This window comes from Otolemur garnettii, unplaced genomic scaffold (assembly GCF_000181295.1).
Source record: "Otolemur garnettii isolate 467f Iridium unplaced genomic scaffold, OtoGar3 scaffold00080, whole genome shotgun sequence".
Lineage (NCBI taxonomy): Eukaryota > Metazoa > Chordata > Mammalia > Primates > Galagidae > Otolemur > Otolemur garnettii.
Genome location: NW_003852475.1, coordinates 1,108,331 through 1,129,342, shown reverse-complemented (window position 1 = coordinate 1,129,342; position 21,012 = coordinate 1,108,331). Strand labels below are relative to the sequence as shown.

At 39.6% G+C, this 21,012-nt stretch overlaps 1 protein-coding gene across 1 annotated transcript in view; it reads left to right on the top strand.

The window, feature by feature from the left end:
- Positions 1-21,012, top strand: part of NCKAP5 (NCK associated protein 5) — an 807,957-nt gene that overhangs the window by 507,091 nt on the left and 279,854 nt on the right. Inside the window, exon 5 of the mRNA XM_023515856.1 lies at positions 2,632-2,719. Within this exon, the coding sequence (XP_023371624.1) occupies positions 2,632-2,719 (88 nt within the window). The remainder of the gene's footprint in view (positions 1-2,631; positions 2,720-21,012) is intronic.

Sequence of the window (21,012 nt, the reverse complement as noted above, 5' to 3'; positions counted from 1 at the left end):
CAAGTGGAGAGAGGCTGCTGCATTTAGAGTCAGTAAAAATGGTATAATTTGAACTTGCTATCCAACTAACCACGATCCTTAAGTTAAGCTGCCTAATCTGTGCCCCAGCTTTCTCATTTACCCTATAGATATAATGACATTTTAAAAGTGCATTTTAATGATTCATAGTTGAGAGAGTTCTTGGACAAGTTAAAAGTACTATTTAATAGAATTATTATTAATAACATGAGATTTGTGAAAATATAGGGAACAGCTTCTCTCCCAGCTGGGTATGTGAAAAGGTGGCTTTTATAAATGTATGTTCACAAATCATTCCTTGAGCCCTGATGGCCAATATCCACCATTTTCTTGAAAGCCTAAATGGGTCCTTGTGCCATCCTCTGTGAAGACAGAATTTCCCCAGTTAATATGCTGAGTTTGGACTGTCTTAGTTCATCTGCACTCTTTTCACTCTGCTGCTAAGTAGTTATAGGCCATATTAGAACGGTTGGCATTTTGAATTACACAATTCTGAATCCTCAGAGGTGGGACTCAAGGACAGGGTCATTCAAACTCAGTATGAACATAAATGGCGAAGTCCTGGCACTTAGTATACTTTGAACAGTGAATTAACAAGGGATTCATTAGTAGTATCTACTGAGTGGCTATTTTATCCATAATTGAGGGAGCTGCATGAGAAATGCATGACATGGTCCTTTACCATATATCGTCATTCACTCCAGAAAACAAGACTTCTATATAACAAAATGTTTGAGCATTTTAGTGAAGGGTTTTTAAGTGATAGAGTGAAAACTTGCAGGGGTGTCCAACCTTTTTTTACTGACTCACTTTGGAAGAATAAGAGTTGTCTTGGGTCACATATTAAGTACAGAAACACTAACAAAAACTGATGAGCAAAAAAATGTCCATGTATACTTTTTGCAATGTCCAGCAGTGCAGATAAGCAAAATAGTCCTCAATCTGAATATGGCCTATAGGCCACAGGTGTGATAGCCCTACCAAAGTAGAGGAGTGTAAGAATTCAAAGAAGTGGGAGATCAGTGAGGAAGTATCCTCGGAAGTGAAACTCGAAATGGATTTGGAAAGATGGATAGAATATGGGAAGGGTAAAGAGTTGGCAATCCAAGAAATAGCAACAGCATGAGCAAATGCCTGGAAATGGAAATGAGTATATCCTTAACTCTTTGCTTCTGGGCCATGGGGAGCCATCAGAAGTGACTATTCAAAATAAAATAGGATTCAAATATGTAATATATTTTATGATATATAGAAATCAGGGATGTGTACAAAGATGTATGTGTAGAGATCTTGATTGTTTGAAACAGCAAAATTTTGGAAGTAATTTAAATTCCATCATTAGAGGAATGCCTAAATAACTTAAGTTTCATTCACACCATGACATACACAGAAGCACAGTCATATGACATATCAGGACGTTTTGGTCAACAATGGACTAAATGCGAGACTGTGGTCCCTAGCATTATAGTAGAGCTGAAAAATTCCTGTTGCCTAGTGTTGATCTTGACCATGTATAAGCCTAAGCTAATATCTGTGCTTGTGTCTTAGTTTTTAACAAAGAAAAGTTTTTAAAAATAAAATAATTTAAAAATACAAAAAAGCTTACAGATTAAGGATATAAAGAAAATCATTCTGTACGTCTGTACAAAGCATTTATGTTTTAAGCTGAGAGTTAGAGCAAAAGGGCCAAAAAATTTTGAACAAATTTAAAAGTTTATACAGTAAAAATGCTTTAGTAAGCTAAAGATAATTATTGAAAATCGTTTTATAAATTTAGTTTAGCCTCAGAGTACAGCATGTATAAAGTCTATAGTTGTGTACTAAGTCACAACTATATTCAGTCACTCCTCTCTGATTCACCTAGAGCAACTGCCCGTTCCATAGGCACCAGTCATGGTAAGTGTCCTATAGAGGCATAATCTACCATATGCAGTATGTTGACCACATGTTTTCTACATTTAGATATGCTCAGATACACAGATCCCTACCACTGTGTTCCAGTATTCAGGGCACCAACATACTCTGCAGGTTTGTAGCCTAGGCCATACCATCTAGCCCAGGTGTGTAGCAAGCTAGAGCATCTCAGTTTGTTAAATACTCTCTATGATCTTCATATAAGGACAAGATCACCTCTCCCAATCATTCAGTGACTTGTGACTGAAAAGAATGAAGTAAATCTTTGTGTGCTGACACGGAAAGACATGACAGTATATTAATGGAGAGAATCCATTCATGTAATTTTTGTTAACTTTGAAAATTGAATTAAAAATATCAAAGGGGTATTTCAGGAAGATTAATGTGGTGACATTGTATCAAATTAAAAGGGAGCAATTGGAAGTGAACAAGACTATTGGGAAGTGTGGGGGTGAGTACAGATGTCCAAGGCCAAGGATGGGGACCTGAACTGTAGAGAGAAAGAGAATGCAGAGACATCCTGAAGAATGATTTTAAAGGACTTTGTGACAGATTCTTAATAGGGGAGAAAGAGAGAGAAAAGAGATTTCCAAGTCTGAGCTTGGAAATACACGCTGAGGAATGATTTCTACTAACTGGAACAAAACCATGTTAATCAGAAGCCTTCTCTAAGAAATTCTTCACATTTTTGTCTCTCAGGATGGAAGAAACAGTACGAAATCTATTGCAGAGTCAAGGAACTCCAGAGCAGAAAAAAGAAGACACTCTTAATATAATGGGCCATCAGGTACGCGTGTTTCTTACTCTTGGCTGAGTACCAGTTGGCTTGTTTTTCTAGTATATCTCTAGCTTTCTCCTCTCTGATCCAGAGATAAAAGGTATGACATGTCTGTTTAACTCATTCATTTCTTCGGCTCTTACTGTGAAACAGCAGATTTTTGACTGTGTAAGAGAAGTGTCTATAGCATTCCCTGGGAACCCAGAGGGGGACAGACTCGCCCTGCTGAAGAGCTGAGGGGTACTTGCCAGAGCTGGGATGAGGTGCGCCTGGGGAGTAGAGAACAGGTGAAGGGCATTCCAGTGGGAAGGGAAGCCTGGAAATAGGCTCAGTGGTGTGGATCTTCAGGGCAGTGGAGAATAGGCAGCTCCAGGTAACCAAAAAATGACCTGGTGAGAAAAGTTTTACAGTGAGACTGACAGCGCACAGAGGAGCTGGATGAGACCTGGGCTTGTGTGCTGTGCTCATTAGGTCTGGCAATGAATGGGGAGACTAAAGAGGTCCAAAGAGAGTAAGTGGACAGTGAAGTAGCAAGTCATCACTTTCTCTTCAGTGCCCTTGTCCCAGGGTCCTTTAATCTGCAAAGTGGGCAGATTAGGAAGCAGGACACCTGATCTGAGCGTGGCTCAAGATGAGAAGGCTTTGGTATGGCAGGAAGATGAAAATACAACAGAAATAGCACGGACACTCTATATAGGTAAATTCACAACTTCTATTGAAAATCACTTCAAATCCCAAATAGAGACGCAATATCCACCACACAACCGTGCATGAAAAGCTGAAAAAGGAAAGAAAATGGATAGAAGTTTGAGGTGATCACTGGGCACCCCTAGGCTTTTGCTGGCTAATCAGATTTTGTTGAATTATTTCAATTATTATTATTCCTGTTTTAGTAGAGATGTAAGTAGAAAATAGGACTCAATTCTGCAATAAGCAATTCTGTGCAGCCTGAAAGAGTCACTTGACTCTGAAAAGTAAATCATTTGTTGTCCCTCACAGGTAACACCTGGCCTCCTTAAAACTAAATAATTCAACACCACTCTTGGGCTTTCTCCAATTTGCTCATGGGTCTCTTTCATCCAAATTCTAGTTGTGCTTTTTTTTTTTTTTTTCCCCGATCATTTTCTATCTCTTCACCACTTATTAACCAAAATCTGTGGTGTAGACACTTAACATCATCATCAGACTTCATTTGTGAGAATGGAAGCTACTTAGAAAAACAGATACACTTTAAAAAATGTATTGTGTACTTATTTCCTTTCCCTAACTCAGTCTATTAGTTTTCAGAAATTAGCTCTCCTCCCACTAGGAAGAAGACAGTTATTAACTTGAATTAATGCTACATGGAAGGTATGTTTCAGTCATTCCTCTAATTGGCCTCAGGCTCCTTATCTAAAGAATGGGAGAGGGCTATGGGCTACATGACCTGTAAAGGTCATTTTACATTACACAAACATTTATTGGACTTCACACATGTGCCAGTCCTTGTGCTATGGCCATTCAAGAAATGAGAACAAAGAGAAAGGCAGGTGTTTGCTGGGTAGTGCTGAGTCCCAGGGAGACCCCCTTTATCTCACAAATTCTGTTACTCTAAACATGATTAATAGTAGGAAAGTCGTGTATGCAAGTTGTACATGGCAATGCTGCCAGAGCATAGAGCTAACACTTCCCTGAAGCTAAATTCTGAGTTTTGGGTAAGAGCTGGAAAATTTATTGCTTCATAATATAGAGTGTCATTAGCACACCTGATTCAGATTTTCCAACTTAAGATTTCTCTGAAAAGAGCCAGAGGCCCATGTATAGCTTACGCCCCTGGGAAAGCTGGAGTTTGTTTCATTTTGTATTGTAGTAGAAGTGCTTGTTCTGAGTCTTTTATCATTGAGCTAATAAAATAACAGCAGAATAATAGATTTCTGTGTTCCAGGCCCCTGCTAATTGCTCTGCATGCATTAAAGGTGGTCATATTTTGTTCAAGGGGTGTGTTCCTGAAGACCTCTCATAATTTGTTGCTTATATAGTTTATAACTAGCATAATTCAACATGGATTCTCTCAAAGGACGGTGGATGTTTGGTCACAATGTGCAACTGAGACAGTCCCACCAAGTGGTAATCAGCGGTTTAAAGTATATTAGCTGTGCCATGGTATGGTTCTTTTATTAATTGGGGAATTTGCATGATTGCAAGTTTTGTGTTTTAAGTGAGTGATAGTCAGAACATTTTTATGTGACCATGATTTCCAATTTGCCTAGTTCAGGGCCCTATCAAATGTGACTAGACCTGTAGCTCATTTAGTTTCCATAACAGTTTTGTGCAAGAGGTATTTTGTCTGTCCGAATCTTGCAGAGGGGGCACAAGAGCCAGAGAGGTGAGCATTGGCTGTGGGTGCACAGCCAGGAAATGACGAAGAAGGTCTTTCTGACTCCACAGCTTCATCTCTTAGGCTGAAGGATTCTGGGGAGACTACGGTAGTGTACAAGTTACCCACCTGGTTAGTGTCTAAGTCGGGACCTGAACCTTGGTCTTCCCACATTCTGTCTGGAATTCTCTTCATTCACTTGGGTACTCATTCCTTCACTCATTCATTCAAGTTTACATATTGGTTTCTTGTTGCTATTGTGGCAAACTCAGTGGCTTAACACAACACAAATTTATTTTCTTATAATTCTGAAGGCCAAAAGCCCGACATCACAGTGTGGCAAGGCTGCGTTCTTTCTGGAGGCTTTCCAAGAGCATTGTTTCTTGGTCTTGTCCACAGTGTAGCATTCCTTAGCTTGTGGCCCATTCTTTTGTTTTAAAATCACATCACTCCAACCTCTGGTTCTGTTACGTTTCTCTCTAGCTTCCCTCTTACACAGACCTTGTTATTATTTTGGGGATGACCAGATAATCTAGGATAATTTCCTCATCTTAAGGTTCTTAACATGATAACATGCAGTCCCTTTTACCATATGATGTCACATGTGCTCAGATGTCAGGGATTGTGGTGTGGGTATCTTGTGGGGATGGATATTATCATTTCACACTACTGAGTAACACTAATGTGCCTTACTACTAGCCTACTAGTAGTACTGGTACTAGCAGTAGTACCAGATACCAGTCTAAGTGCTGAAGACGCAACTATGCTGAATAAGTGCCTTTCCTGGAATGCTTAGTGTATAGGATTCGGGGGGTTAGAGAAGGGAAGCAGATGATCAGATACAGTCAACAATGCGATAGACACCAAAACAGAAGCTTACACACGTTCTGGGAACACAGAGGAATGTGTGCTGAAGCCTACTGCGCTGTTCTCCCTGCAGAACACCCCCTCCCCCGGCCCAGAGTTATTTTTAATCATCCGTTCCCCTTTTCTCTTTGTCTCTTTTGTCTCTTGAAATGGACACGAGAGTTGTGACCTTCCAGATGATTTCCATGGCCTGCTATCTCAGAAGATTTTATGTTCCTGGTGTTTTAGGACCATATCTGATCATCACATCAGGGCACATATATTTGGTGCTTTGTGGTTTATGAAGCACTTACACAACATGGGTCTCATTGGTTTATTCTAGAAACCTGTGAAATAGGTATTTCCTCACATAGCAGTCTATTTGAACTTTGGTAAATGCTAAGATTTCCCTATATAAGACACATGGAATAAAACTGAACACTTATCTGTGGAATATTTTAGATGGCAGGGTGGAAAGTGAGCACAGTCTAAAATCACAAAGTTACTGTCTTTAAACACAAAAACCATTACAAATATGCATGAAAGTAAACTGAGCTAAATTACTAAGTTATAAGTTGTTTGGTTCTCATCTCCCCTGTGGAAGAGACACGCATATGAGTCATAGAAATATTGTCATTGTGTGTAGGAAGGTGACGTATGCAACTAAGGTAGACTCATTTCATCAGGGAAAAATAAAAGACCTGAAAAGGGGCAAAAACAGCTCCCGTGTCCTGCTGGCTTTGTCTCTTTTTCCAGTTCATTCTCTCTAGGTATTTCACAGGTTTTCACATGTCATGTTACATATTCTTGTTGCTCAGTCCACCATTTGATTTCGTTAAGTAAATTAGGGAAACTTATATTAGAAAAAAAATCTCAAGAATGGTAAAAAGAGTATCCATTGTACTCAGTACTACTGTGAAATCAATATGTAATCACCTACACATTCATATGAATGGTAAAACATAACTATAGCCGAGAAAGTAGGAAGGAAGAGGAGGGAGAGGGGAGGGGAGAGAAGAGCAGGAGGGTATTGGGGGACCTCACCTAATGTTCATGATGCAATGGTACATTTCAAAACTTTTAAGAAAAGAGTATAATTGTGATGTATGGGTTATTTAGTTCAATGTAAGCATTTCACCTTGTATATCAAATCAGTACAAATCAGTACACTGAAACCCATAAATGCATCAATGTACACAGTTATGATTTAATAAAAAAAGATAAAATGTTTAAAAAAGAAATAAAGGGAGACAAGTAAGCATAAATTTAATGAATAGCTGGTTAGAGAGGGGCATCATTCCTTCAGCTTCATCTGTCAAAATATTTAAAGACCGGCAGGCTGAGTAAGCTGTGACTAACCGTAGCCCTAAGGAGGGATCAGCCTTTACAGGCCTCTCACTTCCTTCTGTGTTCCTTCCCTTGTAGCTGACACACTTCCTCTCGTTCCTGGTTTCTTATATGGAGCATGAGTTGAATCACATTAGCTAATTCATTTAGAAAAAACATGTATAGGCAAGTAGAAATAGTAACAGGAAAAGTGACTCACCCAAGACTTAGGACATTACACAGTCACTTAATTCCTTCTTTTTAAAAGAAGACGTTTTTTACTCAATTTAGGATCACAAATGTAAATGCTTTTAGTAACCAAATAATATAAATAGTTAAAGTGGGCCAGGTAGGACAAAAATCAGGATCCCTCTAGGGGGTTACATTCCATATTATTTTCCACTTTTGATAAGGAAATACAGAGAAGGTTTTTCATTTGTCTTTTATTAACAGCAAAAGCCTTGCTTTTAAAGCCATACTACAGCAACACATATCTGTTACCTGTTTTATTGCCAGAGAGACAGTGGAGAGTGGTGGGGACTGTGGCAAATTGGAAAGCCTCAGAAGTACACACCAATGGAAAGATGGCCATATGTTTCAAGAGATGATGAAAGTTCAGGTTTTGTAGGAAATTCTTAGTCTGTAAATGATGAGTAGTTTTTTATCTTTTTTTTAAATATGAGGAATAACTGAAATGTTTGCTAAACCAAGAATAACCATTAGAATAGAAAGATGATTTTTAGGGTTTCTTCTGGCTCTTCGAACTCTGAGATTTTGACACTTCTGTTCACAGTTCTGAAAAGCCTAGACTACAGGAAATGCAGCCTAGAACACATCTACCTATCTGCCCCACTTCTACCCAACTCTTACTGAGCACCTACTGGGCTTCAGTCACTGTTCTGACCATTATACAAACATGAGCTCATTAAATTTTCAGAAGAACCTTTTGGAAGCGTTACTATTATTCTCTCATTTTATACCAGGAGGAACTGAGGTACAAGGAGGTTAAAGAGCTGGCCCAAATTTACACATTACCAATTTTACGTCACTGGCGATCCTTTGTACCTTTGTACCCAATAGGCTGAGTAGACCACTATAAAAACAGAGTGCAGAAGCTTTGTCAAAGATTTGGGGAGTCATTGCCCCAGCAGGGAGCATAGAGAGGTAGATAAAGTGATTAGCAAAATTACAGTAGGTTCAAGTTTGGCTCTGTTTCTTTATTCCACCACTTTCTGGGGAGGGCCTTGACCAGGCATCCTCAAGCTACAGCCTGTGGGTCACCTGCAGCCCATCTAGAACATTTATCCAGCCCGCCGGGTGTTTTTGCTGCTGCTGCCTGTCCTGCTTAGCAGCTGACACATCCAGGGGCCCACAGTCCGGCCCTCCAACGGTCTGAGAGACAGTGAACTGGCCCCCTGTTTACAAAGTTTGAGGACTCCTGGGCCTTGACCCTCTCTCTCTCCATTATTTCTAAAAATGGTCTATGGTTAGTCATTGATCCCTCAGTCTGCATCTAAAGAAATATAATATGATATCAAGTTATTTCTATTTGAAGTGGATTGAACTTCAGAGTTCACTTCAATTTAACTTCAGAATTATTTATTCATTAAATACTTCTTTAAAAGTATTCTAGGGTATATAATTAAGCGTCGGAAGGAAACCCTATCTAACACAGGTCCAATTCCTTTTATGGTACAGAGAAAGTACATGGTATGCTCTGGGACCTTGCATGCTGGGTCCCGGGTAAAACCCACCCAACACCTGCCTGGCAGAGATGTTAATTATCCTTGGCAATTAGCCAAGAAAACTCTAAAGAGGTTGACGCTAATTCATAGAAGTTATTTAGAAAATGTTTCCTTTTCTTTTACTTATTTTTTTCTAATCTAAACAAAATGTGGTAAACAAATGCAACTCCATAAACAGCCCGTACATTAAATGAAGGATTGCACACCACTAAGAAGGAAATGAAAGGCTTAAAATTCTGTTTGTAGATAGAGTGGCTAAGTCTTCATACAGTTATTTATAAAATTTTAACACATACCATTTTTTTTTTAAGTGCTTTTATTTATGTCTGTGACCTGTAACCTCAGGGAGTCTCAAATGCATTTGATTCTGCTTTAAGAAATTGTTCTTTTCTTTGAATTCCTATGAACTTTGAATAGCTACTGGAGTGGGTGATGGTGGTAAAGGTAGTGCTTTCATTGTGTATTAAGTTTTAAAGGGCTGAAACTGTTCCTCCAGGAAGCAGTTTGCTTGCTTTGTTTTGTTCTAAGCAACATCCACGATTCACATATTAAGTTCAGACAAAGAAAGCAGGATGTCTTCTGATTTTACATTGTATGGAAATATTTCCCAGAATTTTAGAAGATTCAAAACAGTCTTCATGTGGGAACACCTATTCATTGGCACACTAAAAAGAACATTTGTCTTATAATTGCAAAATCATATTAAGTACCTTTAAATATATCAAGGAGTTTTAAATAATATCACTAAGGGTTGAAATAGTTACCTACATTCTTCAGAATTTAAGATCCTTGGTTTAATGGGCTCTGACTCGACTTTTTGGTTCTGAATTTCTTCCTTAATTCTTTGCTCAGATATGAATACTTTTCCTATTAGATGTTTTGGCCCAAACTGAATTATTATTAAGTAAAAGCAGAATATAGTCTGCCTGTTAGAACAAATATAAATGGTTAATAAAATGATGCCCTGGAACGGCACCTCATCTTCCTACAGGTGAACTGTTTGTTCTCGACGTACATGCTGTTTCTCCAGCTCATGGCAGCAGAGAGCCAGACTGTGAATACTTGGTACATGTTTTAGGTCAGGAGGTTCTGTGGATAGGATCCAGAGGATGTTGTCCTTTATAGTAAGTGTGCAGCTTGGACTTTGGGCACTTCACATCGTTAACCAGGCATATCAGTTATTGTCTCTTTTTAGGAGACAAATGAATTTGACCAGAGCAAAGTCACAGTGATATCAATTCGTGAACTTTGATCTTACTTTCTTAACTCATCTGAGGCTAAAAACCTTTGACATTTTTGTTTTTTAGAACTTGGCTTATTAATGCTTTATGAAATGTAGATAAAACAGGCTGTATGAGTTTTGGAATGAGGAAGTTGTTAAAAAAGAAGTAAAAAGAAGTGCCTCCTAGGAAAAACAAAAGCACTTTCATTACAGAGATCTCTGATAGACACTCACCTTTTAGCTATGTTGTCCTTAATGACTTTCCTGCACAGGGAGCACAGCATGCAGTGAAGAGAAATCACTGTGTGTTGCTGAGAAGAAAATGGTCTGGCCAGGGGTTTGCTGTCAGCATTTAAGCCACTGCATAATTGAGGTGTTAATTGGGCTGACAAGCATATCTGAGCAGACAAACCACAGCCTTTGCAGGGTTAGAAGCTTGTGCCTGGGCCTACAGAAGGAGGCCATCTTTCTCAGGTTTCACCTGTGAGACAGTGGGTTGGACTGCCCAACCAACCTACCTTCGCTCTAACCCAGAACAATTCAATAGTCTCCAGCAGCTGAGACTGGGCCTTGGTATGTTTAAAAATTTCCCCAGGTGATTCAAATGCACTGTTATGCTTGTGAGTCAGTCAACTCCATGATGATGAAGATCTTTTGCAGCTATCCCAACTCTATGAGGACAGGTGCAGAGAAAGTATATTTAAGGAAGTTTGAATTATAGGTATCTGGGAATGTAGATGGTCAGTGGAAGCTCAATGATTATTTCTTCTTCTATCAATAATTTTGCTATAGCCTGAGAGGAGAAAGGTTATCTAATCCTAATCATTTAAGGCCTGTACCACCTATGCCCTGTCCAAAGGTGGAAGATTTTCTCCAGCCACCCAATCTCAGAGCTTTGTCAAATCCTCAGGCTCTAGAAGGGAAAAGGCTATTGGATTTGCTTTCCTCCTCCGACCTCCATGACAGTCTGTCAAACTCATTCAGATACAGAGGCAAACAGAGCTTAGTACAGAGATAGGAGAGGAAAACAGAGATCTGAAAATTCAGGAAGGAAGGAGGCAGTGGCTCCAGTGTATATTTTAAAAATTGGCCTGTTACCATGTGACAGAGAAAGTATGCAAGCCTCAGCCATCCCAGTGTGACTTAGTTGAGTCTGTTCTGAAGCTGGACATACCTGTCAGGTTGAAGCAGTTCCAGTGGGTCTGTCTGTATAGAGAATGCTGGTTTGTGGGGGAGACAGTTCAGAAGGTGACTACCATGTCTTGTTTTAAGGAGAAAGCATTCTTTCTTTGAGCACTGCTCTCTTCTGCAGAGAGGACATGGTTCCAGGGTTCCTGCAGAGGCTGCTTCCTGGGGCATTTTTGTTCTAAGGACCCAAAGTCATAATGGAGACAGGACTCAGGTCCTGTAGAAGGGCATGACTTTGATGTCTTCTTGCCTGGGCCTATTGAGTAACTCCCCCAAAAGCTCTTTTGATAGTGGCAGCCACTATTTGAAAACAATTTCTGCTCTTGGGGCTGCTGTCTGTCCTACTCTGTCTTTCTCCTCTCAACTCTCCCTACCTTGGTTATGGCCAGGTTTAAAATTCCCGCTTATAGAGCCTGAGGCCTCTTCTCAAATTTATGGAGTGTATACCAAATATCTGGGCCGACTGGGAGATGAAGTTCATTGTTAAGATGGATCATCCCTCCCTAGAATCAGGAATGTAAATAAGTACAGAGGCAAAAGGCTTCAGATCGTCATGAAAGGAAAAGGACAATATTTTCATCCTGACTCAGAATGGTTTACAATGCCTTGTGACCCTGCAGCTTCCCAGAGAGGGAATTGGTGTACAGGTAGCAGGGAATTTGGAATGGCTGGCTTGGGTGAGGACAGCAAGGCAAGAGTGGTGGAGACAGCGAAGGAGGAGGGGGAATAGGAGAAAGTATATGGAAGGAGGGAGGTGAAAGAGAAACATTATCTGGAAAATGAAGTCAGTGAGAGAGGGCGAGGAGTAAGAAGTAACATGTAGTAGGCAGAGTGAAGATCAGAAAGTCTAGAAAAAAAAATCCTAAATGTTGAACCTACCTCTTATAAACCCCACAACAGCAAAAGGCTGACTATCAGAATAGGATTAAGAGACTTATCCCCAGGCCAAATCTCTGACTATTTAATTTGAACACTTGGGATGGGGTCAGTGAGTCCTAAAGTTGTGTCCAAATGTTACCCATTGATGGCATCTAGGAGAAAGAAATGGTGTCTTTAGGGATGGCATACATGGAGACAGTTAATACTGAGAGTCTGAGTGAGGCATTCCCACTAGACAGCATTTCAGGTGCTGTTCAGACCACAATGTAAGGGTGCTGGCTCGAAGGAAGGCATACCTGAGTTTTGGTCTAGACAGAAAACTAAAGAGGTGCTTTCTCAAAGCTAGGGAGTTCTAGGTTAAGTCTGGGAAAGGGGCAAGGAAGTGTCCTTTCCAGGCACTTTTCCAACAGTGGCAGATTGGCACCAGAGTTTCCCATAATCACCACACTGCCAACTCTTTTTCCAATGCATGACCATTTTCAAAGCCCTGGAGACCAAATGAGGGCACCAAGAGTGAAATCCTAGGAGCTGTGCAGGAGAGGATGAGAGGAGGGAACAGTGTTGAGAACAAGTCTAGCAGATGGGCTCTCTTTTTGGAGGTAGAAGAATGAGAGCGCCCTGTTATGGGGGAGAAATGTGACTTCGCCCAGTATGGGCCATCATACTGTCAAGGTGTGGGCCAGTGGACGTGGCTTTTAGGAAAGATTTTTCCATACAGAGGTTAGGAAAAGAAGGAGAAAAGCTTATTTTACTTTTTCCAATTAGGAAAAAGGAATGACACAGAAATGAAGATGATACTGGCAGAGAGAACCAAGTACTCAGTGTTTTTATTTAGAGCAGCAGTTCTCAACCTGTGGGTCATGACCCCTTTGGGGGTCCAACAAGCCCTTCACAGTGATCGCCTAAGACCATCCTGCATATCAGATATTTACATTATGATTCATAACAGTAGCAAAATTATGGTTATAAAGTAGCAACAAAAATAATTTTATGGTTGGAGATCACCACAACATGAGGAACTGTATTAAAGGGTCATGGCATTAGGAAGGTTGAGAACCACTGATTGAGAGGTGAAGGAGGTTTACGGCTGTAGCCAAATTCACAGGGCACTGTGAAACTGCTGCCTCTGCTCCTTCCCTCTGCCTAGCAGCAGGCCGAGAACAGACGCAGCGGCAGGATGGGGAAGCTAAAGAGTTGGCTCTCCGGCCTCTCCTTGGAGACCGGCGTGTCGCTTGATTATGATCTTGTCGTCGATTCTGCTCACACCTCTGCTTCTGCTCTGGTCTACTCAGGAACTTCTCAACTCCTCAAGGCTAGAAAACAGATTCTATAAAGAAGTTTCAAAGAGAGAGATTTGGATTTCCTTTCTGTCTGCTTAGCTCCTTTCAGATGTCGTGAAACATCTGGAGCATCTGTCAGCAAGAGAGGAAGAGAGAGACAGGCTTAATGTGACTGATCTTAGCCCTTACCAAGAAACTATGAGGTAGATAAATTTTCTGTTATTGATATTTTTCTGTAATTTTAGCAAGTCCATCCGTTCAGGTATGTCTTCTTTTCCCTATGTAAGAACAAATTAGATTAGTACGGGGAAAAAAAACAATCGGATGAAAGGGAAGTTATAGACTATTTAGAGAAAATGCTACAAAATCTTAGTAGGGCCTCACATCCCAAAGACCACATATGTAAAGGGTATTCATGGGGAATTCGTGAAGAGGAATTTAGATAAGAAAAATTTTCAGGGTCAGAGAGACCTAGAAATGAATCTCATTTCTTGTCTTCAGTTGGTTTTGTCATTCTGGGCAACTTAACTAATTTGAATCTCACTTTTCTCTTCTCTATAATGGGTTAATAGACTAAAGGGAAAAGTTGCTGGTTTCCAAGTGCTTCCCCAGACATAATTTCATCTAATAATTAGAAATAATGTATGATAAATTTCATAACACATTTGAAGTATTTAGTAAACGGTAGCTATTATCATATCATATCTGTATTCCCTTACTGTTCTTCCCCTTCAAACAGGCAAAATTTTCCCCTCACCTATCCCCACCTTACTGTTTGTCCAGTGCCACAAAAGCTTTTGTAAGCTTAAGTATTTAGAATTGGAGAAAATGAGGAAGCTATGAGAAGTATAGATATCCCGGGAGTTCGAGACTGGCCTTTTTGGTGCCATCTTGTCCTACTGTATGATGGGTTATCTCTATACCAAATCTACCAGTATTTTCTCACTTAGCTATATTTCCCTGAAATTCCATCCGTTAAAGCATCATTCTAAGAAAAAGAAATTTAGACGATGACAAACACTTCAGAGAGGCTCATTCGCATATTAGTGTGAACCGGTTTAAACTGAGGGCTTTTATCTGTCAAACTCATTTAAAAAACGAGAATTTAGGGCATGATGTTAGAAGGGAAAGGGGACAAGAAAATAGTTTTCCTAAAGGAATTTAGGAGGTTATAATCCTCTGTGTTGAATGAGTGAATCTAGACAAAATTTCACTCCTGAGTGAGCCAGTGGGGAAAGCTGTTAGGAATTAGCATAGGAATGTTGAGGTGAGAAGAAACCAAGCCAGTGTAAGTTACAAATTACATCCATCATCTTAATGGTTTGTCAAGTGCCACATGCATGCACAAGGAGAAAGAAACTGCAGTTTCTCTTTATTCTCCTTCTCTCTTCTCAGGCACCAGATTTGAGGCTGGTACTACCTACCACAGAAGTAAATGCTGAAGGCCTAGCCTGCTACCTCACTGCCATTTACTACATGCTTTCTGTGGGTTGCACCGAGTGTCCAACCAAGTTCAAGGGGACTTTTGGAACAAGCCTATTGAATTGGGGTCTTATAATGGCTTATATTTTTGCCTCACCTATGTAAACTACTAGCCAAGTGTCTCATTTTTAATGATCCCATTGTTTTGGAAAAAATCAAAATGTTTTGTAAAATGTTTTCCGTTTGATAATTTTGCCAACCTGCCCCCCTCCTAAGTTCTTCCTCATTATATTAATAAATTAGCACAGTAAACGTCTTTCTCCCCATTAAGGACTAGCCTGTCCTTTAGCCTAAATTAATAAGCTTCTGCTGTAATTATAAGTGACGATCTGAAAACAATTCCATTTCAAGTACCCTACTACAATCTTTTTTATTGCATTTATAAAATAATTTTTAAACATATCCTTAAGCTATAAATTAGGACATATTTCTCTTGGGTCACTGTGTTTAATTATTCTAACCCTATTATTACTGTATTTTTCTTTTCTATGCATTTTTATTACCTTTTGTTCTCCTGAGCATTTGAACATCACCACTGGGGGGATCAGTAGCAAAAATTGACAGAGTAATAATTAACATATATTTTACAGTTTACAAGGTACTTTTACAACATCATCTCATTTGATCCTTGAATTAGCCTTTCAAAATAAGAAGAACAGGAAGTTAAAGTTCAACTTACAAATGAAGAAACTGACTTTCACACAGGCGGTTAACTTACTTAGGGTTATACAATGAGTCAAGCTGAGGTGGACTTCATCTTTTGATTCCAAGTCCCATAATCTTTCAAGTATGGCATTAATTACATTCTGTACCAGTGACTCTCAAATATATGCCTTAGAATCACCTGGACAATTAAAAACAAAAACAAAAAACGGATGTGCTGGTTCTACCTCAGGGATTTTGATTTAATTGATCAGGGGTGTGCCTGGTATGAGGACTTTAAATCCACACAGGCCAATTTTCACGTGCAGCCTGGGTTAAGAAGCAAGGCAATAGACTCAGTTGTGTACTTTGCCTTTCTTGCCCACCATGCTAAGGCTTATTGTGGGCAGGGTCTTCTTTTTATTTTCCTACCATCAGCATCTACCCCAGCGTAGCCAGCCTACTGCCTTCTTTATAGGAGGCATGACAAGCTTCTAGGGAAGGTCAGAGTTGAGTTGGTTTTTGAATTGTAGTAAAATTTGGATAAATGGGGCAGTCATTTCATCTTGTGGATGCTCTGATAAAAGATATAGAAAAGGATTATGATTATGGTGGTACAAGGAAGCAGAGGATTATGGATATTCCTGTAAGTAAAGGGTAATGAGTATTCTGGTAAGAGTAAACAAAGGATTGTGGGTACTCTGGTGAGGGGTAGCAGAGGATTGTGGGTACTCAGATAAGAGTAAGTAGAGGATTGTGGGTACTCTGGTAAGAGTAAGTAGAGGATTATGGGTACTAAGAGTAAATAGATGATTGTGGGTACTCGGGTGAGGGGAAGCAGAGGATTATAGGTGCTCTGATGAGAGGAGGCAGATGATTATGAGTGAGTTTAAAACCTTCTTGTGTTCAGGGTCAGAGGCCACTAGCCTAGATTCACATCATAACTGAACCATTCACAATCTGCCTACTGTTTGGGGAATGACTTAACTGTGCAGACAGAGCTCTAAGGACCTCACTCCCAGCCATGTTCAGTATGTGGACTGGTAGTGAGCTCATTGCAGTGTCATGGAGAGGCAGTGGTCATGGTACAGGCAGGTCAGTGGGTCACTCAGAAAAATGACTAGTGCAGGAAGTGGGCCCATTTTAGTGATCCTAGACTACAGTGGGTGGATGAGTAAGAACTGTTGAGGAAAACTCTGCTTTCCGGAAGGCCTGCCTAGAAGTAGAAATTCACTTCACTTGCATTAGTAGGAGGAAATTATGGATGTGATGTAAAAAAGACAGGATTCTAAATTTGCCCTGGTTAGCTGTACTTGCTAACTAAGCTTGAGGCCTTTTTTTCATTTTTAAAAATTTGAGTAATTAGCAAGTATTAGAGAGTTACCAAACTAAGACTTTTTCTTTTTCTTTTTTGTTTTATTTCAAGTTATTGTGAGGGTGCAAACAACCATGTGAAAATATTTGAATTTTTAGGTAGACTACCTCTTGTAGTTATGTCCCACACTCAAAAGTTGTGCCAAGCACCCCTACACCATGCCCATTCAGTGGGAGTACCCCACTTCCCCCTCCCTCCCTCATTCCTCCTCCCCCCAACTTGAATTGAATTGAATTGAGATTTTCTATTATGTGGACATCCATTAGATCATAAGACTCTTTTCTTGACATAATGAAAGGTCCTAGAAGTACAGTGTGAACTTGGCACACACTGTATTTGATATGAGCAGTCAGGCCTCAGGGCCGATACTCATAGTGAACTCCTCTGAGCCCAAGAAATAAAGCTTTCTACACAGAGCTGAGTATCTAGAGTGGCCTGAACCATAATTGCTCTGATTCATTTATCAGTGTCAGGCATAATCTTTGGCACACAAGGCCTGCTGAGTTTGATGGTTTGAAAGAGAGGCTCCAAATTAGGCAGCATCCTTACTACACAGTGGGAGTCATAGCCAGAATGCTTCAGGGGGGTTATTGGCAGGAGTTCACAGAGTGATCAGCCAGTATCTTGGAGACCAGGACTGCATGGGAGGAGTTGGATAATTTCATATTTATTGGAGTAGCCAAGAGCACAGGCCATGTTTACCAACTATTCATTATCCTTTTGGTGTACACAAGGTTGCCAGCTTCTGCCTGTGCTTTCCTTAAGGAAAGAGCTGTAGTATGAAACATAAGGGTCAGTCACCATGGAGGGAGTGAGTAAGATGGTTTGCAAGTCTTAGGTGCTTAGAAAGAATAATAGAAGGCAAGACTTAGGTAATTTGAAGCTAATAACTCTCAGAGCTGAAATTTATCTCCAATACCCAACCGTCCCATTTTGTACATGAGGCTTCAGTGTCACAGGCAACCAAGTAGCTTCACCAGTCTCACTGCTCATGAGTGGCAGACCTAGAACTAGACCCCAGCATGGAGAGTTTCATATTTTTTTTCTCCCCGTGGCAACAGAAATTATACCTGGTCCTCTAGCCTTAAGGTGACCACTGGTAAAATCTAGAAGGCTATTTATTAGAATAAGTTAGAAGACCTCCTCTGGAAAGTCATTTGTTTTGGGAGCCACGATTTGCCCAGTTCTTTATTCCATAAATGCACAGAGATTCTGCGTGAAGAAAGTGGCTATCTTAAGTTTCAGATGCTCTTTTATATTGCTTTTTCACATACATATTCTGACTTCTCTAATTGTCTTTTAGGATCACATGTACTTCCTGCTAATTTATCTAAATTTCCCTCCATCTCTTACCAAGATGAATCATCGGGCAGGATTACAGCTGTCTTTACCAAGCAGCTCTTTGCCTCTCTACTCCTCCCGAGGCTGTGAGTGGTTTGTCAGAGTGTACGTCGCACTCCATGACAAGGAAACACTTCAAGTAATAGCTTCTTGCCACTTCCAGGGGTTAGGGATAAAAACAATCATTTTAAGGTCAAAAGCATGCAAGGATAGTATTACTGGTAAAATTTCTTCAGTAAAAGGCCTCAAGCCATTGGCCCCAGCTCTTCTCTGAATTTTGCTTGACTTGAGAGAACAGGTATTATGTAAATTGTTCTAGGAAAAATATAATATTGTTGCTTTATCCTTAATTTTCATCAGGGTACAAATAGGTGAAACTTCTTTTTTGACACAAGCCCGCAAGAGTTAACTAAATAATCCATCTCTGACTTTCAAAAGTACAGCTAATATTCCTCATTAGAGCTTTTCTTTTAGGTAACCCCAGGAAGGAGGAAAGTGGAAAGAGTGAATACCTTGATTAGGAGTGGGTCTCTGAGTCTCCATAAATTCGCAGGGCGTCTTGGGATAGACAACTGTATGATTTAAATTTGATGTACTCCTCTGTGAGATGTGTGTGGTGAGGATGTCAGTTAAAGGATAAGTGAAAAAAAAAAGTGAAAAAAAAATAAAGGATAAGTGCACAAAATCTGATTTTCTAAGAGAGAAAATCATGTCTGTGATGCTCTTATCTTTTGTGCAAATATTCCATTCATTTTTTGCTTTATGTTTATGATGCCAAAGTACTTATTGCACAATTGTGTTCTGTTAGGTGTTTAGAGGAATGGTTAAGTAGTTCAGCATTATTCTTACAGTGTCACCAGAGATAAGGCATTAGCATAATCAACATGGACATTGATCCCTCTGTGTTGTATAGGGAGTGGTGATAGGGTGTGATATCTAAAATATGATTTCTGACCTTGAAAATCATGTTTTATAATTGTGACCTGGTAAGTTGCATACAGTTTACTGAACTTGGACTGACAATTCTCTTCTCCATATGACCTAATTATTATTATTATTACCATTTTATGTTTTAAAACCTAAAGAATTCTTTCTTAGTAGAGGCAGTTACCTCCATTCAATTCAGTTTAACAAGCTCAGAAAATACATTAATATTTGTTTGCCAGGAGTTGCCACACAAAAAAAACCCATATGGTATTAGCTATATTTTCTGAATGAAACAAAAATTTGAACATATTCCAGCTCCATCCATGTAAACATGAAAGAAGTAAAGTCTCCATCTTTCATTAAGGCTGCATAATATTCCATGGTGTACATATACCACAATTTATTAATCCATTCATGGGTCAGTGGGCACTTTGGTCTTCTTCCATGACTTAGCAATTATGAATTGGGCTGCAATAAACATTCTGGTACAAGTATCTTTGTTATAATGTGATTTTTGGTCTTCTCGATATATATCTAGTAGAGGAATTATAGGATTGAATGGCAGGTCTATTTTAGATCCCTAAATGTTCTCCAAACATCTTTCCAAAAGGGACGTATTAGTTTGCATTCCCACCAGCAGTGTAGAAGTGTTCCCTTTTCTCCACATCCATGCCAACATCTCTGGATTCGGGACTTTGTGATGTGGGCTAATCTTACTAGAGTTAGATGATATCTCAAAGTAGGTTTGATTTGCATTTCTCTAATGATTAAGGAAGATGAGCATTTTTTCATATGTCTATAGGCCGCCTGCCTTCTTTGGAGAAGTTTCTCTTCAAGTCCCTTGCCCACCCTGAGATGGGATCACTTGTTCTTTTCTTGCTAATATGTTTGAGTTCTCTGTGGATTCTGGTTGTTAAACCTTTGTCTCAGACATAACCAGCAAATATCTTCTCTCATTCTGAGGGCTGTCTGCTTGCTTTATTTACTGTGTTCTTGGCTGTGCAGAAGCTTTAATGTTTGATGAGGTCCCAGTAGTGTATTTTTGATGTTGCTTCAATTGCCCGGGGAGTCCTCCTCATAAAATGTTCGCCCAGGCCGATTTCTTCAAGTGTTTTCCCTGCACTTTCTTCTAGTATTTTTGTAGTTTCATGTCTTAAGTTTAAATCTTTAATCCAGTGAGAGTCTAACTTAGTTAATGGTGAAAAGTATGGGTCTGGTTTGAGTCTTCTAGGGGTCGCCAGCCAGTTCACTCAGCACTATTTGTTAAATAGGGAATCTTTTTCCCTCTCAATGTTTTTAATTGGCTTGTCAAAGATGAAATAACAGTAAGTAGTTGGGTTCATCTCTTGGTTCTCTATTCTGTTCCATACATCTACCTCTCTGTTTTTGTGCCAGTACCATGCTGTTTCGATCACTATCCACTTATAGTATAGTCTGAGGTCTGGGAGTATAATTCCTCCTGCTTTGTTTTTATTTCTGAGTAATGTCTTGGCCATTTGAGGTTTTTTCTCATGCCATATAAAACAAACTATTATTTTTTTTTGAGATCTTTAAAGTATGACAGTGGAGCTTTAATAGGGATTACATTATATATGTATATTGCTTTGGATAGTATGGACATTTCAACAATGTTGATTCTTCCCAGCCATGAGCATGGTATATTTTTCCATTTGTTAACATTTTCAGCTATTTC